At 38.4% G+C, this 24,577-nt stretch overlaps 1 protein-coding gene across 2 annotated transcripts; it reads right to left on the bottom strand.

Moving 5' to 3' along the window:
• Window positions 1-1,540: 1,540 nt before the first annotated feature.
• On the bottom strand, window positions 1,541-24,226 carry usp53b (ubiquitin specific peptidase 53b). Of its 2 annotated transcripts, none has more exons than XM_005726786.1 (17): window positions 23,775-24,226; window positions 22,652-22,841; window positions 21,948-22,108; window positions 21,747-21,839; window positions 21,470-21,604; window positions 21,042-21,155; window positions 20,734-20,816; window positions 17,398-17,503; window positions 16,064-16,210; window positions 15,614-15,763; window positions 15,344-15,512; window positions 9,602-9,724; window positions 8,738-9,461; window positions 6,310-6,371; window positions 4,984-5,062; window positions 3,315-4,156; window positions 1,541-3,189 (listed from the first exon to the last, which is right to left on the bottom strand). In XM_005726786.1, the coding sequence occupies exons 2-17, from the start codon at window positions 22,743-22,745 to the stop codon at window positions 3,113-3,115; spliced, it is 3,159 nt and encodes a 1,052-aa protein (XP_005726843.1). In that variant the 5' UTR covers window positions 22,746-22,841; window positions 23,775-24,226; the 3' UTR covers window positions 1,541-3,112. The 2 variants fall into 2 exon arrangements, with proteins under 2 accessions (XP_005726843.1, XP_005726844.1); XM_005726787.1 differs by having other exon boundaries at window positions 3,336-4,156.
• Between the last annotated feature and the right edge of the window lie 351 nt (window positions 24,227-24,577).

Below are 24,577 nucleotides of genomic sequence, written 5' to 3'. Positions count from 1 at the left end.
TGCTTGTTTCCTCTGCTTTTCATCAAATAATATTCTGTGGAAGCTCATGCAAAGTTAAACGCACACACACACACAAACACACGGTCAAGTGGCTAATTTAGTAGTGATACAATAATTGAAACTTTATTCAACAATGAATAAAAATAAATATATATTATCTACAAAAATATAAAGTGTAGACAGGTTTCACATGTTTCTTTAAACTGACATGAAGCATTTACTGTAATGTCAATAAATCAACTCAGCAGACCAAATGCACAGGACCAAAACCAAGCAGACGGCAGGATTCAGGGAGGCATCCCGAGGCTACTTATCAGGCATCGTCATCTTATAACTTCTTATAACTGATAAGATCAGTGACATGATAAGATCATGCAGAAAGCTTTCTTTTGTTTTGTGGTTTTACAGCGTAATTAGGTTGCTCCACTGTACGAGTAGCCCGAAATAAAAGAAACAGATCGATGCAATGCCAACTGTGACTTTAAGTGACACAGGAGAAAACCAGTCTCATCAAGCAGGCCTCGAGAGCAAATTCAAACTTTAACTGAAGACTACAAACTGTGAATGCAAGACATAATCGTATTTGCACAATTGGATTAAGTACTGTTAGTTTAACAGAGGGAATAGTTTTTGAACTGCTGAGTTTGCTGCCTGCAGCTGTGACTGTTACATCGAAGCCTGAAGGAGCCACTAAGAACCCCAATCCAACCTATAAATAACATTTTCACATACAGGAGTGTCAAATACGTCACCGGTAGCATTGCCTGCTCCAAATTTAATCGCAACATCGTCTATTTCCCTTCATTCATCATTTTTATTCTCTAAATGTGGTTCACCAACAAAGAACAAAACAACAACGAAAAATGAATTCACTGAAAGTGTCAAGGCACTGTTGATACAACTGAAGACACAATGTTCAGAATGTAAAATTAAACTTGTGAGGAAAAGAGAAGAGTTTTTTAAGATGAAGGGAAAAAAAAACCCCACAATCATTATGAAGAAAAAACACTTCACATGTGAATCAACGTTAAGGTAATCTGGTTATTATTCGTGGACTGAGCTTCAGTTTATCGGTAATTTAGTTATTTAGTTACTTCTTCCATTAAATATATAGGAAGTCTTAAAAATAGCAGGGATTTATAATTACTACAGCACAATCAAGTTGTTTAAAGGCAGTCTAGTGTGTATCATCGTGTACTGTATCAGTGAGCGATAGACTGGACTGCCTGTGAAGTCCAAGTCTTGTTTTTCTTATATTTAAACAGTGTAAGTAAACCATGACAAATACAAGTAGAAACACCCAAAAAAACGAAATGACCAACACAAATTTCAAATGTCTGTCGGGTCAAACATGGCATACATACACAGCTAAATGTGTTCAGTAGGAGTAAATACCTGGACAAAGGTTGATGTGATAAAAATTTAAGGTGAAAAAAAATATGTGTATATGGCATGATGGTTATAAAGAGACTTGGCAATCTAGTGAGTTGAAAAAAATATATATATATTGAGATTTGAAAAATGTGCATATAAAAAAAAGGATCTAAAAACACCAAAACCTGCTCTTAAAGTAATTATTTTTTAAAGTGAATGCATAGTATGTCTCGGACAGTTTGTTTTCCAACACATTGTTTGCATTATACATTTAGATTCAAAAATGTAAGCATAACATAATATGTATTCTAGTGTGAGCAAGAGAACATTCAAGTGTTTAAAAGGTTACAGATTGCTATTTGATGACTTTGTTTTATTACAATTGAATAAAATCAAACAGAATGTTATGTTTGCTGGAGTCAGTCCAGGATTATCATGCTCATGCTCAGGCTGTACAAACAGCTAGTATGACTCTGTAAAGGCCACATGCAGGTTTCAGAATATTAGTCTTACTATGAACAAGGATACTTGTGTGTTATGTTAAGTAGTATGGTTAATAGTTATGTCAGTTATATCAATTACATTGGCATTATTATGAAAATACCTGGAAATACAGACCTGCATTTAAATCTGCCTACTTTAAGAGGAAGACTGGGGAAAAAATGGTTTTGACATCACTGGGAATTACAAAAAAAAGGTTACAAGAATCAGCACTGAAGACAAGAAAACACAAAAAGGTTGCACGACTGTGTATGGCGGTTACTAAATAGCCTGAAGGCTGCCCTGTGACATTGCCAATAAAACCAACCAATAAAACAAGTTACACCTTTTTTTTTTTAAGGATGACATAAAATTGACCTTTACTGGGGGTGGTTTTCTCAAGTAAATGAACAATCGATCATCTTTTCCAGTACACTTTTTTTCTTTTTTTCTTTTTTTTACATCAAAAGACTGACTGGTATGGGGCAGCCCACAGTCATTCATTAACAGAATAATGTTGTAAAATAACTGATAACTGATAACACTTAGAACACCTCAGTAAATAAATAAGACTCACTGTTACAGCGTCTGTCCTCTGGTGACCTAAAGCCTCCAAAATGTGCATAAAACTCGTAAGGTGCTCAGAAATCATGAATACTTTTCCGATCTTACTCCTTTGACAGGGGTAATTAGATTAACTGCCTTTAACCTGCTATCGATGAGGCCAACCTTTGATGTTATTATGTTGTGTAGAATGACATCATAATCAGATAATGTATCTTTAGCATATCTTTTCATGATAGCATGCTCTTATTTGTGATCACACTCAATTCTTTTACCATACAGACCACAGCACATCATCTGTGATTCACCTTAATCTCTTTTGCCTTACCCTAAATATATTTGTATAGTTTAATTTCTGCAGCACTAGTGCACAAATAAAATATGTGCACTAAAATACAAATATTTTAAAACAGACATACGGTGATAAAAAAGAACGATCTAACCCTAAAAAAACTTCTCAGTGCAAACTGAAAACAGGGTTTTGTTGAAACGAAGATACACGTGAACGTTGATAATCCGTCAAGTCATACACAACAGCATTTAGAAATAGGTTTTATTTATGTGACAGGCTTGCATAAATAAGTTCGTCTCGGTTTGGAGGTGCCGTGGCTTCCTGACATATTTCCATTCTGTAAACTCTTTGGCATCCAGTTAATACTGCCCATCCATGTAAACAAAACTTACCAAGTTACACTCATAAAAAACCACGTTCATCCAGTCCTTTGGCTGTCACTGGGTTCCATTTTGCAGTGGGTTTATTGCTATTATGGCCTGTGAAGGAAAAAAAAAGAGTTTCCTTTAAAAAAAAACCTTGTTTTTACAACAGTCACGTGTCACTGACACAGCATCAAAGAAAACAATACGATATTGTCATTTTGTCCTTTCCAGTAACTTACTGGTTTTGTTTGGAGGCTTACTTGTTTCCGGTCTGGCTTTTGGCACATCTTGTGAATGTGTATCACTGTTATCTCTCCGCTCACTTGCAACCGTTGTCCGTGGCACCGTGGCAGAGAGGACAAGAGGCCTCTGGTTGTGGTACTTGAGACGGTATGTTTCCGTCATGCAGTTATCCACATTGAAGTATGTTGTCAGAGAAACCTCTTGAGCAGGCACTGCCTGTTCCATCCTGCATCCAGCTGCTCTTTCCTCGCTTTCACACGATGATGGGGTACTCCTTTCTGGGTCAGACCCTGACTTGGAGCTTGCATCTGAGAAGGTTCGGAGGCCCGACATGTCGGGCTTTCTGTGAGGACTGACGTAAGATGTAGACGAAAGACGAGGACTTGATGGAAAAGGTTCTTGGAGCATCCTGGGACGAAACACTGGGTGGCCTGTTTCCCCTTGGTGAGGAGTCCGTTGGCTGGGTCGAAGGTGAGGCAACCCTGTTGTACCAAGCTGACGCTGGCTGTTCAGTTGAAGAGGTTCTGCCGTCACATTGCTGGGAGGGTGGTATGGCAGGCTTATATGTGGACACTGAGAATCAGAGGCTGTGGCCTCGCTGTTACTGGAGAGGTAAGTGCTTTCTCTATCCTCTGGCTCAGAGAGAGCAAGATCATCAGAGCTGTTCCATTCTGAGCTGCTGGTTTTTGTAATGTGCCTCAGGTTTGTACTTTCTCCAGTGTGCCCTCTACAGTTTGTCATCTCCTGCTGCTCACTCTGCCTGCTGTCCGAGCCAGACGAGATCCTCTCAGAAGACCCTGCTTTTCTGGCGGTACTAGACGTGTACTTTGATTTCCGTCTACAGAAAAAGAGGAAATTAATTAAGATGTAAAAACTTAAAATTCATGTATATTGTCTTAAAGCATTTTGCTACATATTATTGCTATATTACATTTCAGTGTAATAACTTGGATTTATGCAAAACAACACATTTTGGGGTGCAAACTGAAGCAGCGCAACTTTTCAAACATCCAAGATCTACAACTTGCTGGCTGGCCTAATCACCGTAATCCAAACTACTCTGACATGTCACATGTATTTTTTTAAAGATATATTATACAACTGTACTTTTTCTCAGGTATCACTGATTTTCCCCCCGCGACCCTGAAAAGGATAAGCGGAAGCGAATGGATGGATGGATGGATCACTGATTTTCACTGAATGAAATGTCCAGAAATGTTCAGGAAGGAAGCTCAGCATCTGGTCTGGTTTGCTTTTTTTGTCAGCTGAAGTTTGGGGAGGAGAAACTAAAGTTTCCATGACAGCCAGCAGTGCTGCAAAATAATCTCTTCTAGTAGTTATGCACACATCTATTTTTGATGTGGAGGGCATTGATTGTAGGAACATAACAAGTTTCCAGAGGTAAACTGAGTTTTAGAATCGCAGTGTTGACTTTCTGGCTCCATCCTTTAGGTCTCCTCTTCCATTTCATTTAGCTCTCTGTCTGTGTTCTCAGTTTATACTAATTATGCGATTTGTTAATTTATCCAATATGACCCATTACACACTATAACCACAGTGCAAGTCATCCCTATATATACAGGTGGATTAAGTCCATCAACTTGAACTATTTTTTAAAAACTAAAGCCATTTTTATGTAATTCAAGAGAAACAACAAGAAACAACCTCGAACATGGACTGCTCTTTTGATGTGAATGTGAAACTTGATCATGGTTCTTTCCCTGAGGTTTGGGTTGATGTTTGCCTATAAAACAAAACAAAACAAAAAACAGGATCAAAACAAAGCAGTAAACTGAATAAAACAGGAAACATCCAAAAAAGATAAATCCATCTTTTTATAAGGTTTATTATTACTATTATTACACAAGAAGAGCAAAACAAATATTAAGACATGGAAAATCACAGGCTAATCAAAAGTCTAAACTAAGAAGGCAGCTGGGAGAAAATCATCTATGTCTGACATCAAGGCTGTTGCCCTCTCAGGACACAAGGTGGCAGCAGCAGCAAGTTAATCTCACAAGACTTTCACACAGCTGGATGAATCAGTCAGCAAGCTCCCTCCATGCACCAGCGCAGCAAGAGGCAGTGTGGTGCTGAATTCCTTCCCTTTAAAAATAGATGTGTTATTTTTTTCTTCGCTGTTGCCCTGGAGAGGTCCATGCAAGGATAAAAGCTCTAGCTGTTGGTTGGAAACACTGGCTCTGAATGCACATAGCCTTGATTAAGTATTGAGTGCAGCACACTCCTAAGTACAGCATGCAACAGAAAGATATTTATGACAATGCCGGCAGCCACGTCCAGCTGTGCTATCTGAACAAGCTTTGTGGGATTATCATCAGATTAATGCCTGTGCAGGACTGACTGGGTGAAGAGGTTAAATAAGCCAGTCCAAACTCAACATAGCCTATACAAGACAGGTTGAAGAAGATAGAACTTTATTAATCCCTCGGGTGGGTTCCTCTGGGAAATTCGGTTAAAGAAAGAAAGAAAGAAAGAAAGAAAGATGAACTTTTGAAAGATCTAATCTAAGTTTCTTTTTTCCTTGTAAATCTTTTCATGTAAGTATTGCAAATATTTTAAAACATATAACTGAGACCAAAGTCCTGTTTCAAACGTCACATTATATTACTTTAATTTTTTTTTTTTTCCTTTTTTTCTTTTTTTTGCTTCTTTTATGGCAAAATCTACATTTAAAACATCCACATCGTGTTTTTAAAGCAGATATGACTTTGTTTGTGGAGGGATAATTACATCCACCCACAACGTATGTTTCCATGCATACCTGTTATATAAAGTGGACTTGTTACATAGAATAAGGCTGTTACATACAAGTACATGCATGTTAACACTTTACCAAAAACTGAAAATTACTAATAGCAGGTTACAATTACGCACTGCGCTGTGGTTACTTCACACACTACATTTATTACCAGCTAATTATTTTACTGTGCCACGAAAACCTCCGGAAGCCTTTAAAATCGTGGAACTTACCATTGTGTGGAGGTGAGGACATTATACTAGATTTTGCATCGCCTCCTTTTTGGTGCTGCTGGCTGAAAATAAAAGACAGCAACTGAGTGTGTTTCCAAGTGTAATACAGAGCCAGCATAAAAAAAACCCTGAAGCATCAAACTTTTACTCTTTTTCTGGCAATAAATACTGCACATCAATCCAGATAATACCAGTAGTATGGCAGCACCAAAGACATATTCAAGGTCTACTGAGACTCTAATGACTAGAATTGACTTTAGATGGAATTGACTGTATAACAGTTGTTTTGAATCTTGTCTAGTTGACCCAATATATTGTCGAGCCTGTAAAAACGTATGATTGCTTTTAATTCTTACATTCAAACTTTCATGTAGTTCTCTAGCTATACCATATATTGTTCAACAAAATGACAAAAATGTGCATAAAAAGGCTGAAAACAGTAGTAGTCCATGGTACTCTTTCATTTAAAGTGTTTTTATTTTCAACAGACATCTAAGGTAAATAACCAACCACTGAAAATATCTATCGTTATTACCAAGTTAAAACTGATTATTAATTGCTACATTCCTTCAGACCATTACAAAAATAATGCTTTGATGAGTACCATCATCAATAACATTCATGATATTTCAAGGATACCTTTGTAATATGATAGTGACTAAATGCAGTACTCAATAGGTTGTAAGAAAATGCAGTTTTTATTAAATAATTATTATTCCTAAATTTGCTTATTATATTATGAATCCTCCCTAAAATGTACCTGTGTGTATCGGTACTCTCTGTTTATAAACCATACTCACTGACAAAGACTTACAAACTGCAAATTGTACAATTATGGAGAAATTTTATTACATTTTTCATAATATTAATTTACAAAAAACAGATGATTTCCTACCTTAAATACCTTTTACTCAATATAATTACATCCTTAAATACAAGTATTTTAATAGTTTGCTTTTACTTGCATGAGGCACGTTCATATTTTAATATCTCCGTGTACAGACTGCAAATTTAGAGAGCATTTACACATGCATTTCTTTTTAAACTTTAAAGTCCTTTTTAACCATACAATTTTGGGTTGAATGTGACCTTTAAACAATCAATATTCATGTCAAATAAAGTCATTAACTGATGGGTGATTTGGAGCCTTGGTGAACACAAACAAATTTAGGACCAAATTCTCACAGTGTGACTGCTTCTCTACACACACACACAAAACAACCAATCAAAACATACTGAGTAATGAAAAGTGCCATCTGAACAAGATTTAGAATGAAAACCACTCAAAGATGGCTTTCAGTGATTAATAATTCCTTGTTAAATATACAGCCAAAACTGTTTTATAGCTTCCAGGTCTGCTTATGTATTGTAGATATATGTGCATTTCTGTGTCTGCTGCTGGCGTCCTCCACACACTCACCCTTTAAAGTGTACATGGGAATAGAGTATTAAAATAAACTTCCCTTTTTTAGCTTCTGGGAAACTTTTATAAATATAAAATGTCAGAGAATAAAAAAATAATGGAAAAATATCCTGTGTCCTATCAAAGGTTTTTAAGGTGTCTCTTTTATAATTATGGCGCTCACTGTGGATCCAAATGGATTTAGCCAGACCTACTCCAGCTGGACTCAGTCCAGGTACACTGCAGTGAGCGGCGTCCATCTCAGTCTATGGAGAAAAAGCTTTTTTGTCCACAACACAAAACGTGACCAGTGGATAAGTGGAAAAAATTAGCAAGTGGCAGAATATATCCAGCTCTCTTAAAATAACCATAGTCGCAAAAGGAAAACAAGAGTGCGCGTGACTATGAAACTAAAATGTGCAGAGCAGCATTTTTAAAACACATAAGCTAAAAAGATGGACAACACAAGTTTGTTTGTTTTTTTCTGTTTACATTGTAACGCAAATAGAAATGCTAGTTATTGTCATTGACAAGAACTTGACATATTCTCAACATGTTTATTAATGAAGGTTTTTATCCATAGTGTATTAATGCCATGGTAACGAGCTGAATCAAGAAGAAATTGTCTTCTTAGGTTCACACATAGTACACATTTCACAGTGCAGGATGAGTCATAAACCTCTTTTGGTTTTCCAGGAAAAGATAGGCCTTAAAATACATTTTGAACATATATAAAAACTACTTTTTGTCATTGTTAACACAGGCTTATTGGTGCTTTTAGAAAAAGATATCTGAAACTGTGATTTCTGGGCCAAAGTGTTCTAGGTCATCAAAATGTCCTTTTGTCACATGTACTATTTTAATGAGAAAATTCATAACAAAAGATTCACTTAAATCTTACTCTATTTCTAGAGATCTTATGATGTTGCCTATTAAATAAACTATTTATGAACACAGCATGCTGGCGATTTGCCGCAGGTAAAATTAAAATGACAGTATCTGTCATAGTCATCAGCTGAGTCTTACCTTTGCAGCGGTACCTCCGCTGTTGATCTCTGGTCTTTAACAGCAAAGCCATCGACCCCAGGAGAATCAGGATTGGTGGAGCCACTGCTGAGTCTATCACTGCTCTCATAGCCAGACTCTGTCCTTTGAATGGTCCAGGTATCACTACGTAGAAGAGTCTTTGGGCCCCCCTTTAGTTTGCTGCCCCTCTGGTAATTTGCTCGGCTTTCTGACTCTACAGAGCTGTGGCTCTCAGTCTCAAGCCGCTGCTCGTCCTCATAAATTGTCATTAAACATTTCTGTTTCCGATCCTCTCTGGTTCGGACATATTCCCGCTCGCGATCTCGGTTTTGTTCTGGGTGCACCCTCTCGTGTGATGGAGGCTTACTACACCGCGGGCTGTCATGTTGCTGCTGACGCCGCTGCTCTAGTTCATTCAATACCGTGTCCACATTTAACACCTCCCGAATAGGTCTCCAAGTACACTTAGACTTATTGCGACTTCCTCCACTCCCACCTTTTTCCCATTGGTCATGGGTGCCATCCTGGTCATTGTGACCTGGGAAATTATTAGTTTTCCGACTATGTCCACCACTCTGTGCACCAAAGGACTGTCCATGTGGCTCCTGAGATCCTCTGCTTGAATGGTTTGACGGCTTCTCATTACGTGGATAGCTTTTTGATTTTTCCACAGGAGGCCCTGGACCATTCTCTGGTGGAGATGAAGGTCTTGCATGCGTCATATCTAAGAACAGTGAACACAGATTATTTGCAGAATATCGCATGTAGAGCCCATGCAGTCTGCAAATTTGTCTTTCTCCTCCCAGATTTACACTGCTACCCTTATAACTAGAGAACATGTGCTATCTGCACACAGCCCTCTACCTTTGTTTTGTGATGGTTCAGTTCTTCGATGACCTCTGTCTTTTTTTGATGTTTCACCTGGCCTCTGCAAATTCTCCATGAAAGTTTCCTGAAATTTGTTAGGACTGCCAAGAGGATGTTTTACTGTTGGGGAAAATAAATTAATCAAATGACAGGACTGTGGTTTCTCTACAACACAGAAATTATACTGTTTTTGACAAAGAATTTGGAATATTTCTGGCTTTCGAACAACTAAATGAGTGCTAAATATTTACTTTGAGCCATAAACTACCTTTAGCAGGGTTAGTTCCCATGGCCCAAATTTAAGAAAAGAAAGAAAGAAAGAAATAACAAGTAAAATGAAAAACTCTAAAGATTTGTATATATTTTAACTCAAGACTACAGTCTATACAAAAGACATTATTGTGCTTTTGACCAACATTATGTATGACGTAACCACAACTCTCCAGCATCACAAATATTTTGGCAAAGAGACAATAAGAGCACACACTCAAATGTGCATTCTAACTTTGAGTAATGTACTCTATCTTTTTATTTCTGCCAGGACGCTGGGGATGTAGCCAGTGGCCAGTGACTACAGATGTTTCTCATTTGACATCATGGTCACATTGATCGAACGTCCATATTGGTTGTAAAACAACCACCGACAGCGGGAGAAAAGTGTAAATCCCGGAACTGGTTAGCAAGTGGTTTCTGGATTTTGTCGGCTATTACTAGGTGAAACTGGTCGCAAGAGAGTGCTGCTTGTCAGTGGTTTGATTGTTACCAAATGGCTACAGTCGCCTGTGGAAAATGTCTGCATTGTCTGCAAGCACTCACAATCTACTAATCTACTGCAGTCTACATGTTCCAGAAGATGCAACATTGATTTTGAAAGCAAATGTTTCAATACAGCTCGAAGAGTAGCCGGGGAACATCTGCCGGTGTGTCAGTGTGCTCAATGCAAACTATGGGTAACCAAAGCAATCTTAAAGAGGTTTTTGCCAATTACTCAGGAAATACACATGGTTGCTAGGACCAGTTTTTAGGCCTGCATGATTTAGCCCTCTGGGCTATTCACTTAATCTATGATCGTCATCATGACTGTCACATGTCCAAAGTGGGCAGACAAGTCAACATGACGTAGTTAGCAGTCATGAATCTCACAAAACCTCAATATCATTTTTTGATCCATAAGATGTGAAATCCTGTGCAAACACTTATTCAACAGCAATTGGAAACTTTGTCTGGTTAAGCAAAAACTGGTTGCCTTGTGGTCTTGTTACATCCTGAATCTCATGATAAGACAGCAGTGTTAATCTGTTTGCACAATTAGTGGCTGTAAATTCATCCATGGGCTATGATTTACTCTTAGAGTGACTCCTTTTGCATTTTTTCCTGTGCCATATACTTATAAGAATTAGTTATGAATCAAGTAAACGGTATTGCATGAGAAAATGTTAGAAGGGCTACTTTCATTATTAAATCATAGTCCATATAAAGTACACAGTAGATGCACCATTCTGCCGTTGCTTCTTGCCAATGGGGAAAGAGACAAAACAAGGAACATATGCTGCATCATTAACTTTGGTAAAATACACAATTGCTGCCATGGCTGCCCACCCTGTGGTGTTTCTTTGCCTTTTGTAGCAAACGGGTCACTGTGAGAAACAGTGCTGATGTGAACTGTGAACATCTGGCTTTTTAATGAGCATGATCACCTTCCACTGTCTTTTACTTTTGTAACTCAGCTCTTCTCTTAGTTACTTTGCTTTTTGCAGCACTGTCTCTTTCTTTGTATGTGTACTGTGCTTTAAGCAGAGGTTTCATTTTTACTTTTTATTATAAGATCTACATTAAAACATAATACAATTATTACACTACAAATATTTATATGGTAGTGAAGGAAATATTGTGAGGATTATCTGAAACATGAGGTGAAATATTGCATAATGCTGTGTGTATGCAACGCTGGATGTTACAAAAGTGGTGAGTAAGAGCAGTGAGTAAACTGTCATATACTGTTCATGCAGCCCAATGTTGGCATTGAAGGACATCGACTGTTCCAAGCATACTAAACAGTATATGCAGCAAAGTGCTGTTTAATTTAATAAAGCAAATTTTATCTTGTGTCTTGAAATGATAGAGCAAATTTGTAACGAAAGCATTAAACCACAAAACATTTCTGGGTTTGTTGCTCTAGTTTGAATGAGCATAAAGTACTGTACAGGACTGAAAACTCACTCCTAAAAACTGCACATCAAATTAACAGGACAACAGGCAAAATATGATTACATTCAATGAAAGGATAATAAAAAAAACTGAGCCATCTGAGTGTGAAGCAAATGCATCAACGACTTACTTTGAATGTCATAAAAACAAAAATCCTGTTCCATGCCAAAGTATCTGGGCTCCACATTAAAGCAAAACAATCCATCTAAACAGGAAAGGTGCCATTGCCAAAACCCCAAGCTTAGAAATTAATGGAGGCAAATGTCGGAAATGTCCAGGGGAGGAGTGAGAACTGTGGAGCAGGGGCATGAGTGCGTTTGGCCACAGGAGCGGGGATTAGGGAGCAAGGCGTGGGTGGTAATCTGCGTGCAACAGAGGCATCATCCTCATGTCAAGTTCAAGCCAGCACATAGAGGACAATCTTTCCGCCTGAGGTTTAACGGCATCACCCTGACGGAAACCATAACTGTAATTTGTGATTGACTGAAATCACCACTGTCATACTATTGTCATACTGTTAAATTTTACCTGATGATACTTTCACAAAGACAATTCAAATGCTGAAACAGACTGGGCTTTTTGGAAAAGAAATTACTAGACAAATTGGAATGGATCAGCATTCTGATCCCTATCATGCTCTCTTATGTCGCAGCTTCATTTCACTTTAAGTTCCCGGACAAGCCAAGGATAATCTCTGTGATTGCAGCCTGGTGGACACTAAACCCTATTGTTGCACAAAACTCATTGTGTAAGTGTAAGGTTTGCTTAGATAAATCATACGCACACAGTAAAAAACACACAGTACTTTTTTAATCTAAGCTAACAGAGAGAGCACACTGCATCTTACTCTGAAAAGAACACTGAGCCCAACATTATGTAACTAAAGCAAAATTCAAAGAAACAAAATTCCTTTAGCTGGCTAAAATTATTACGTATTACTATGTCAGAGGATTATTTTACTCCTTGCTGTATGTCCAGGTAGCTTTTAGAACGCTAATGTTAGCTGTCTGTTAGCAAGCTACTGCAGTTACTTAAGGCATTTGTAAACGTAATAACATGAATCATTGTTTTTTTTTTAATAATCCAGGGTCCACTATTATAGAGTTACATATGTGTTACCTTACTTTAAAAAAAAATAGCCTCACACTGGCATTTGAATATCACTGATAAAATACAAGATGCTAAAATATACACAGATCACATCAAGTGTCAGGATCCCACAATTTTTCTATTCTTTCTCCTCTTGTTTATACAAAAAAAACTGTGCATCCCACTCCACAGCATGTATTAGGCACTTATTACATTAATCAGATAGAGTTGATATGGAGGCATCTTTACACAATCAGAAGTCAGAGCCATGAATTGTTGTCTCCTGTGTGAGTGGGAATTAACTTCACTCTATGCTATATGAGAGAACATTTGAGTTTGTGAATGTGTGCGCACATGTGTGAAATTTCACATACCCCATTTTATAGTGTGAAGAATCAGTTAAGACTCATCCAGATATTAGCTGCCTAATATTACCTCATTCTTTTCACACTAGTGTTTCAGTAAAACCATCATTCCTTTTTGGAAAGTTTGTATGTCCAATCTGAAGTCACAAAAAGTTTTATGGTCATTTATCATGAATCTCCTGTTCCACCATGTGCTTTACTAGATTGAGATCTGGTGACTGTGGAGGCCATTTGAGTATAGTGAACTTAATTTACTGTTCAAGAAGCCAGTTTTCAGTGATTTGAGCTTTGGGACATGGAATGTAGCGGAGGTAGCCATAAGAGGATGGGTACAGTGATGGGTACATTTGGTGCTAAGGGGTCCAAAAAGTGTGCCACATAATATCCCCTACACTATTACACCACCACAATGATGGTTCACTGCTTTCATGTCATTTACATCAAATTCTGAGCCTACCATCTGAATGTTGCAGCCAAAATCAAGACTCGTTAGATCAGGCAAAATGTCCAATTTTGGTGAGCCTGCGCAAACTGAACCCTTGAGCTCCTGTTCTTAGATTGTTCTGACCTCTGATATCAACAGGGCAATTTTTCCCACAGAAGTGCTGCTCACTGTGAATTTTCTTTTATTTGTCTTTTTATGTAAACAGCAGTTTTGCACTTGAGGAAGTAAAACATAAACATTTAATGCTTTGAATAATTACAGGTAGTAATCAGGACTTAACTGTAGATTATCCCTAATCTGACTCGGGGTAGGCCATTATTTAATCTCATGGATTTATTGACAGTATTTGCCAACAATCCAATAATCATTAATACATTATTTACTTTCTCAAGTTAGTAAATGCAGGATAACTGATTTGTCAAACGATCTTGATGTAGAAAAATGAAGGAATGAACAGAAAGTAGGTCTATACTATTCAAACCATAAATACAAGCATTTCTGAGGCAGAGTTGAACATGTTTAGAGTGGGAAAATATAGTTCACAGTAAAAAGACATCACACCTGATATATATTGTGGATTATCGCCTTTATATATATGTGTGTATATATTAAATATACGCATATATATATATATATATGAGAAGTTATCTTTTGTCTCATCCTGGACTGTGGTGCTGACACTCACCAGTCCCCGGCCCCCTTCCTTCCGCTTAGCGTACAGCCTCAGGGTGCTGGACTTGGGGTGAAACCCTCCATACATGGTAAGGAGCTTTCTTGTCTTTATGTCAGTGGCTTCTATCTCCTCCTTTGGCCAACTTATTATACCAGCTGGGTACCTGATAACGGGGAGGGCGTACGTGTTGATAGCCCGGATCTTGTTCTTACAGTTCAGCTGACTCCACAGGACTTGCCTGACCCTCTGCAGGTACTTGGTGGTTGCAGCTTTCCTAGCTGCCTCTTCATGGTTCCCATTCGCCTGCAGGATCCCCAGGTACTTGTAACTGTTTTGCGCCTCAGGTATTCTTGCCAAGGCATACATGGAACGCCATAACCAAGTGACCGGCATAGTGTACAGGAACATCTGTGCCGAGTATGGCCTGGAAGTTCCGAGGTCAAAATGGGAGATGCCCCCAAGGGTGGTGGAGAATGACCGAGCTAAGATCCTGTGGGATCCTTCCAGATACAGACGGACAAAATGGTGGTGGCTAACCAACCAGACATAGTGGTGGTAGACAAACAGAAGAAGACGGCCGTAGTGATCGATGTAGCGGTTCCGAATGACAGCAATATCAGGAAGAAGGAACACGAGAAGCTGGAGAAATACCAAGGGCTCAGAGAAGAGCTCGAGAGGATGTGGAGGGTGAAGGTAACGGTGGTCCCCGTGGTAATCGGAGCACTAGGTGCGGTGACTCCCAAGCTAGGCGAGTGGCTCCAGCAGATCCCGGGAAGAACATCGGAGATCTTTGTCCAGAAGAGCGCAGTCCTGGGAACAGCTAAGATACTGCGTAGGACCCTCAAGCTCCCAGGCCTCTGGTAGAGGACCCGAGCTTGAAGCATAAACCGCCTGCAGGGGTGAGCTGGGTGTTTTGTTTTGTTTTTTGAGAAGTTATAATAAGTGGAAGGCTGTCTTACCGTTCATGTCACCGTTTACTTGGGCTTTGTAGCGGGGACACATGGTGGTCTGCCTTGGTGCATCTTCATTAGATACAGGACTGCCCTCGGGGTTGGTGTAAAATAAAAGAAGCGGCTGGAAATGTCCTCTAATACATTTAGAAGCAACATCTTTCCATTTGGACCCAATCTGAAAAAAAGGTGAAAATAACTGAGTTAGAGCATGTAACACAGTAGTAGGTAATACACTTTTGAAAAGGGGTAAGGCGGATTAATGGCAGACATCCTAACCTCTTTCACAGTAGCATCGTCGAAAAACATCCACTTTGAAGATTTGGTGTGATAGGCAAAAGCTGAGTAATGTTTACTCGCAAAACAGATCATCCCCACCAGATGTAGCTCACTCCGTTTAGCATTTTCATCAGTGACTCGGTTGAAAAGCTGAAAGAGATCAAATTGAAGTTTGATGGTTTTGTGCCAGATTCTAAATCCTATGAAAATATCAGTTATTTGTGTGACTTCCGTGGCCAGTTTAAAGATTACAGCATGCTGACCTTCATATATATGATATTAAATGATAAAATTGACAAATATCTTTCGATATGTACATTTGTAACAAGTCTTTTAACACACTGGACAAAAGTGCAAAAAGTACAATGTTTTTTATCTATAATAATCTAATGGAATTCCATTTGTTATCAGGTTACTGGTGACTCCATTCAACCTTTCACTTGGTCTTACCCCACACAGGTTCAAACGGGGGCTAAGGGACTTAATAACATCATCTGTAAGATCAGACTGCTCGGCGTCCCATACAAATCCAATCGTCACAATCTCTGGACAGTTCATTAGGACGCGACGGATCTTGATGCTCTGACCACAGTTACTCTGCATAACAAATAATGCATTTAAGGATAAAAACAACTGGGCATAGCAATTTTTAATTGTCCAGTAAAGTCCAGTAAAACTATATAATCTTTCTATTTGAAAAAAAAAATTATGTTTGCCTTTAAGTTATGCAGTAATGGGAAATGTACCTTTCTAATGGGCTACTAGTTTAGGCAAATATGCTGTCTTTTCTAACTCTGAGAAAAACCCACTCTGTTGGATGTTTTGTAATTAGTTTTTTAGTGATAACGTTGTAAAGTTGTAATAAAGTTGTTTATAAAACACTTTACCGAATTTGCAAAATACTTTAAAACAACAACCAATAAAAACAAAGAAGCAGACACTGGTAAGGAAAATGGCAAAGTTCTTCACTCAAAGTAATAAAGGCATTAAATAAACAAGACAACAATGAATAAACAAGACGCACAATAAAACAATGAAATGACCGTGTGTAAATAAAACACTTACAATGTGGTTGAAAGTTTTGAATTGTTTTACAATTTGATTGAGGCTAGCTGTTCTGCTTATGTAACTCTCACTGAACCAATCTCACTGTTGGAAACACAGATTTAAAAAAAGCAAACGTGAACTTTTCTTACTAACTTCTTTTAAGCAAATTTCCCCAAATGTCAGAGTCATAGGTTGTGTCTTTTTGAGGTATAAACAAAAAGATGAAATAAACTGAAAGGAAATTAAAGTGACTTAAATATCATCATCAGAATATTGCAAAGGCATAAAGCAGCCAGAGAGCATGGGAAGAGTACGGGTTTAAGGGAACACAGCACTGTGCCTTAACTGATGCACACTGAAAAGAAGACAGCGGTAGCAAATACAGATGAGAGAAAAACAGTGGATAAGCCCTTACCGCTATTTATATCCTAACACTAGTCTGGCATCGTCTCCTTCCGGTCGCTTCAAGTGCAGTGTCGCAGCAGAAAGCACAGAGTGTACTCTGCACAGTTGCAACAGTCATTTTTGTGTCCATTTTAAAGTATCACACTAACTGTTAAACTGAATGCCTAAATTATTCATTTATAGCTGCGTCAAACAAATCAGCATTTGCTAAAGGTTAAATTCAGACAGATGTTCTTACTAAATAGCAAAACAGGGAAAAGGTAGTGAGCCACCGATTTTCTAAGAAATATTACCAGAGGAAAAGGAAAAGTGACAGCAAATATGGAACATACCGGGCAGCTTCGGAGGTCACCTGTGTTGTTTGCTGCCTGCAGCAACTCTCCAAACATGTCTGACCTTAGCCGCTCGCTCTTCCCCAACATGCGATCAACCTGTTGGCTGGGTGCAAAAACAGAAAATGCATCAACTAATATTTTGTTCCCATTCGATGTGTAACATTAAAAAAAGTGTGAATCAGAAAATATGATCCAAACAATAAATCTGATATAAATTCTGTATTTAAGCAGATAATAATAATAATTTATGCTATTTATTATTGAGGTTGTGCATTTTATTATTTTTTGTCTTTGTAAGGTAGAGTGTGCAAAGCCCAGGAAACACCTACTGATAAAATCCAATAATAATAACAGACTACAGCTAAAAATCCCCTCTGGACACCTTTAAAGAAATATAAAAACACTTTTCCATTACAAAACTGTGCAAACTGTGCAATTATGTAGCAGGTAACAAAGCATCTAATAGATCTCTGAAAGAGTAATTGACTCTGCAAACAATTCAAAAATTCACAAATCCTGCATGAATGTACACACATCTCATACTTATATAGAGTAGAAAGAGAATGTAAAAATATCTTTCCATTAAACTGTTTATGAAGGTGTTTTGTTTTTTAACACACAAAGTGAAGGTTAAATATACAAAGGAAATCACAATAGCAACCATAGTAGGTGACACTGGACTGGAAAATGTTGAGGTCGTTACGATATTGGAATTTCAAACTTCATAGCAATAGCCAGCAAAATACTGGATACCACTTTTTTACCATTAAAAAGAAATACAAAATTAATCAATGACAACACTATTTTTAGGTTGTCTGAAACAGGACAAAAAACTATGAGGATAAAAATTACAGATATTTTAAGACTTTCGTTGGTAGTGCAAAAAAGGAAAAAACATATTTTTAAATTGTCTGAAGTAGTGCTGTGCTTCAGGTGACGGCACTATATACAGTACTGCTGATCAGGGGGGCTTTGTAAGGTAGGCTGCCAATGTTTCTATGTAACTGATGTAGACTTCTCTCAGTTTCAAATTGTGATTTTTTGTCAAATTTGTTTTTAGTGTTATCCTGATAATTAAGGTTGCCTATTAATAATAAACATAGGCAGGACTGATAAGGTTCGCTTCCTCGCTCCCACATGAATATTGCTGTTTTATCTTTAACCACAGCCGCTAGCTGCTGCCTTAGTGGTTATTGGGGGATTGCTAATAGTTAAACAGCTAACATTAATGTGTACGTTGGTTAAGTTAACAGTTATGATAACTGTTTAATATTTAATGTTGTTGAAATGGGAGCTTCACCAACCTCTGAAAGTGAGTAAAGCAAATATGGATCAAGACATATTCAGTTTTGTTATCATTAGTATATTAGTACTGATTTTAGACAAGATCAGTCACTACTAAACATTTTTTATCTTTATGGTACAACAGTTTGTAGTGGCCAGCATTAGAGTTGTGGCCACTAGGTGTATATATTCATTTACTAGGTGTATATAATTAGCAGGGTGTTATTTAGCATCCATTTTGGGGTTCTTAAGAAACAAAAAGATTAACACAGAAAATTTCAAACAGGGATAAACTGATTGTAAAAATTCTTGGGCAATGTTTGAAATTTAGCTAATATCAAGTTAATGCAGATGTCGATATCTATACGTTTTTATGCACTTATTCCCCCATTGGTGGAAAAGAAGCAAATTCATTTTCTAAACAACTATTACTTTAATAAATAACAATTTTAAGTCGTTCAGCTTTTCACCTCACTATCTTTTAAAATTAATGTGGCAATATGAGTGAGCAAAGCTGTTCAACCTTTATTGCTATATGTCTTCTATCCATCACGTTTTGTTCCATAACGATTTAAAAGCACAAAAACATTTATAATCTATTAATTTCAATTTAATAACGCTAGCTTGGAAATAAATGAATCCAAATGGTAAATGGCCTGCATTTGTATAGCGCTTTACTCAGTCCCTAAGGACCCCAAAGCGCTTTACACTACATTCAGTCATTCACCCATTCACACACAGGCAATGGCAAGCTACATTGTAGCCACAGCTGCCCTGGGGCGCACTGACAGAGGCGAGGTTGCCGGACACTGGCGCCATCGGGCCCTCTGACCACCACCAGTAGGCAAACATGGGGTTAGTATCTTGCCCAAGGATATTTGGCATGCAGCCAGGAGGCAGCCTGGGATCGAACCACCGACCTTCTGATTAGTGGCTGACCTGCTCTGCCACCTGAGCTACAGCCAAGTCTAGTCTTTGGACTAGACTTGTAGTCTAGTCTAGTCTTGGAGCATAGCTGAGCCACTGTGTGAGAGCTGAGCAGCGAAAGGAAATTCAGTGAGGAGCCGACTCTTGCTCAATGGGAGTCGACTCTTCTGATTCACTACAAAGCACTCTCTAAGCACGGCTCTTAGAGCTGATACTTTTGTGTGTGACACATTATCAAATGTTACGTTGTGTGTCATGGATACTGTTGACTCCAAATCTCCCGACCACTATGTCGATCTGACACAGCAAGACCAAGACAAGACCGAGGGATTCGAGACCAACACAAGACCGAGACCAAAGTACGTCAAGACCAAGACAAGACCAGTCCAAGTTAAAGTGGTCTCGAGACCGGTCTCAAGACCAGTCTTGAGACATCCAACTCTAGCAAAGACACTATTATTGATTTCTCACATCATTAAAATTGTGTGAAAAATTGATGGAAGTTTGTTTCTGCCACTGAAATGCTTCTTTTTGGCTGTCAAAGTCAAACTTTTTGGTTATTGTCTTTAAATTTCAACTTAATAATTTGAAATTATGGTTAGGTCTGAGACTCACTAATTCAAAATATTGAAAACATATGAAAAAAAATACGTTTCAATTTAGAGATAATACGCTGGATCTCCAAAAGTTGATTCTGTTCATCTGGACATAGCGTTTTGTGGGAGAAACGTTTTGTCACTCATCCAAGTGACTTCTTCAGTCTCAGCTGACTGCAGGTTTCCACAATCTTATAAACAGTACATTTGCATAATGACTGAAACCAGCCCACTGAAGGATAATAATACGCTGGAATTTCTTTTTTGTCAGGTGCAGGTGAAAAAAGTCAGAAACAATCTTGCACATATTTGAACTAAAAATTGTGACTACAATAAACCACAATAGACCTGCTGATAATAACCAGCCTTGGATTTGTAATGTGATGGCTTGATTAAAACTAGTAACCACCATAGTTATTTTAGCATTGGTAGTATTTTGACATTTAAATTGGGTTTACTGCTTTGGCCTGATTTTTTTAATTTTTAATCAACCAATATCAATATTTTTTATCAATCGAGTACTTACCATAAAGCAGTAGTGGAGACATAATGTACTAATTCTGTGAATGGGTGTGGGTCTGAAGATGCACCACAACAGCGACACACGAACTGCAAAACAAAGGCTGTGCATTATTCTACTGTTTCAAGTTTACAGTCTAGCGTGTTAGATGCATATTTCTAACAAGCAACCAGCTATATGACTCTTTTTATTATTTCAATTTATTAATTGAAAAAACTGACCAACTTAAAATTATGCCCTTCTTTTGCACAAGACAACGCTATTGTGTAGTTTTTTTTTAATAACACATAGTGGTTTTTTACAAGATTACTCACTTGCTCATAAAGCATCATTGCAAACTTCTGATGGGTGATGCAGGATTTGGATGAGCATGAATCAGTCGCCGTGTCTGAAACTATGTGTAAATGAATTCGCTCCAAGATGTTCTCCTATTATGTGTGAGAGCAGATACAGAGGCAACGATCAAAACAAAGAACACAGCACAGGTGCGTAATTGTAAACACAAAAGTTGACGCAGTAAATGAGAACCACTGAGTAACACTTCACGTAAGCGTGTATTTAATACTCCTCAAAAACGTAACTATGGTGATCATGTACCAACATTTGTACAGTCTTTTAATGTTCCTATTTCTTCTTTCTTTTCTTCAGTAACACAGTAATACTCTGTAACACTCAGTTAGTGTGGAAAGGCGAGCTGAAGATTATTTTTGATTGTAAAGCAAACGGCACGGTGTCAACATACAAAGCACTCAGCAGCATCATCCATCAGCCCAAGCTGGAAGCGTTGCTCATCCTTAAAAGTTTCAGCAAGGGCGTTACGCAAGCTGTCGGAGGGAAGCACCCGCTCTCTGCTCTGCTGAAACTGGCTGAATATACTCTGAAAAAGACATAATTAGTTGCATAATTAATTATTAGTTTGCGATGCAGATATTGCATGTATGATCAGACAAGAATTTAATCCTGGACAAAACTAATTTAAAAAGAAGAAGAATGACTTAATTAATTAACACTAAATGTACCTTTAAAGCGCAAAAAATGCAGGCATCACCGAGACAAAAGTGACCTGAGAGCTGCCTCAGACTTCTCCTGAAAATGTCCAGCTGCCAAAGCACCTGTGGGGGTCCAATCAACCACACACATGTGTTCACACAAGGACATAATCTAAAAAAGAGTGTTAGAGTTACCCAGAAATCTAAACCTATTTAAAACATGGTGCACACCTGAACAGCGCTGTTTAAGAAGCAGCTATTCTGGCCGGGCTCATTCAGCAGGCCTTTGGTGAGTGCGAGGGACAGCATGCTCCCAGGCTGGTAGGATTTCTTCAGGCCTCCTCCAGGTTTTTTGAACATCTTCACCCATGCCATGGAATTATTGCCTGCAGCTAAAGGAAAAGAATAACTTTTTAAATTAGAACTTCCCAACGTTATTCTCTCTACACAAATCAACTTTTGACTTACTTTTTGTTCTTATTACCAAGTAATGATGCAACTCTAAGCTATACTTTTTAATAGGTAATCAGTAATTAACAAAATACTAGATCAATGTAGCACCATACACATTCTTATTTCCTTATACTTTGTTCATCTGCCTTTGTCCCATGTACTTATAGTTGGTGCTCAGTAGGTTTAAATATAATATATTATAATAGATATTTTATTTTATTGTATTTTTTTGGTGGTGGTGTTATAAATGAAACTTTGAAAAAGAAACAACTAGTGTCAACTCAAAACACACCACCACCCAGATTTCTGTCCATTTAAATGCAGTTGCAGCTAAACTCCAGTATACCTATAGCAATAATATTTATTGCATACTGTAATGGAGGCCCTGCTTGAAAATTCTGTTAATCTTGGATACAGTGTTCATTACATCACTAATGCAAATGACTGATTTGGTCAGACGCCAGATGAATCCTGTGAACTACCTTCTCCAGAGTTGGGGGGAGACTTGCTGCAGTTGGACATGTTGGGATGAGGGAGATAGTGAGTTGGTCTGGCCATGGGCTCCAACCATTTCATCCCCACGCACCTCCTGAGCGGTTTGTGGAAAGCATTGTCAGCCACAAGGCAGCCTCAGCCATGTGCTGCCCAACATTGAATGCTACTGGACAAAGTCTGAGGACCGAGGGGGGGAAAAAGGTGTAATATTTTAAATAGTGAGAAAATATTTTATTATGGAATTCTCAAAAACTATGATTGTTTTTAATCTTAAACACGAAATAAAATACAGATATAAGATAAAATAAACAACAATCCAAAGACACTTTCTTGTATCTTACTTATATGATCCGACTTTACTCCTTTCATGTCTCTGGAATAGCTTAATTTCTTATGAATAGAAGGAAAGTAGTAAATAACTCCGTGGTTGTACATTTTAAAAAGACATAACATTTAATTTTAAAGCTACATCCATACATGCATAAAAAAAATCAAAACACAAATAAATGAATCGTGACTTGTGCAAGATCCCTCATTTGCATGTCTATACACAGGCGAATAAGTTATTATTTTAAATAGTATATTATTGGTAAATGCTATTGTAAAAGTGACATAGCCAATATGAAATACATGCTGAAACAACGTTGATTTCAGGACATTAATTTCATCCTGAAGTCAATGTTGATAACAAACTCAACAGTGTCATCATATATTCTAACGTTTCAGTGGCCACATGTGTTTGTTGCAACCCTCTCTGACACCATGTGATGCCTGTATAGGCCTATACGTGTACATAAGCGCCCATCTTTGCTATCGGGTTCATGAAGAGGGCATACATCCTCCTTTATTGAACGGGATTTGTTGACCTGATCCTTGGTCCTGTGTTTCCCTGCGATAACAACCTACCCACCCTACACCCACTACCCCAATAAATAAATAAATAAATAAAGCTTCGACGTTCCCACAGTAGGAGACACGTTGCCAGTGTTACACAGCCTTACGCTGTAGATTTTACTGTATATGGGAGCAGCTCCTAGTCTGCCACTGTATTATAAATATGCCGCAACTTGCATTCATGCAGTGGGAAAACAAGCGCTCTTCTACACTCACCTTAAAGAGAAGTCGGATATCGGATAGTTGTCTCCCCTCTCCGCTGAAGGCGCAGAGCGGTCCAGCTGTCAACGCAAAAAAAAAAAAAAAATCCAAAACAATCCACGATTGGTCGGTGAATCCTGCAAATAAAACTGCCCAGAAATGACTGCAGATAGGTCCACGTAACGCACTCTCTGTGCAGCATTCCCAACCCCTCCGACACGCACACGAGCGGCAGCCCGAGCCCCTGCTTCCCTGCTTGATAGCGCACTCAACGCAGGACAGTGTTATTTCACTGGAATTAGTCCCCCCGCCTTTTGTTTTTTTGTAAAACGGGGCCGATGATGGCCTGTACCAGAATGTCCGACGCGGATTAGTGATGTTTTGAGACTTGAGAGGTCAAACTCCGCCCCTAGTGTAGCCTCAAGTGCACTGCTGCTGTATTGCAATCTTCAATCCCTGCATGGCAAACTGTGTGCTGGCGGAAGGTCAGACTTCCAACTTGTCATGATGATGATGAGAGAAGACATCACATGACTGCACTGGTTTCATAATCATGCAGCACCGTGGGGACTAACCCCTGCCTGCGCTGTGCAGCACAGGCTCTCATTCAAAAAAAAAAAAAAAAAAAAAAGAGTAGCATGTCTTTGCTGCGTTTTATGTCTTTGTTTGGAGTCCAAGTGAAATCCCAAATGCGTAAATATTCCACAAGTGTCTTTTCAAGCAACGCCAGATAAAGGGCTCCGTGACCGTTCTTATAAAATATAAGCTGGGGGAGAAAAAAACTGCGCCCAATATTGAACATTTTGTCAAGAGGCTTT

This window comes from Pundamilia nyererei, unplaced genomic scaffold (assembly GCF_000239375.1).
Source record: "Pundamilia nyererei isolate P.nyererei 1_Seehausen unplaced genomic scaffold, PunNye1.0 scaffold00022, whole genome shotgun sequence".
Taxonomy (NCBI): Eukaryota; Metazoa; Chordata; class Actinopteri; order Cichliformes; family Cichlidae; genus Pundamilia; species Pundamilia nyererei.
The sequence above is the reverse complement of the archived record's forward strand: the minus strand, read 5'-3'. Positions and strand labels throughout refer to the sequence as shown.

What these genes read in the sequence shown, in the direction of transcription:
- usp53b (XM_005726786.1), bottom strand. Translation starts at nt 22,745, where the DNA reads ATGAAATGGTTGGAGCCCATGGCCAGACCAACTCACTATCTCCCTCAT. An exon ending in TCTTAAACAGCGCTGTTCAG is followed by an intron (nt 21,840 to 21,947) that starts GTGTGCACCATG and finishes GGACCCCCACAG; the next exon opens with GTGCTTTGGCAGCTGGACAT. An exon ending in GCGGAGGTACCGCTGCAAAG is followed by an intron (nt 6,372 to 8,737) that starts GTAAGACTCAGC and finishes TTTTATTTTCAG; the next exon opens with CCAGCAGCACCAAAAAGGAG.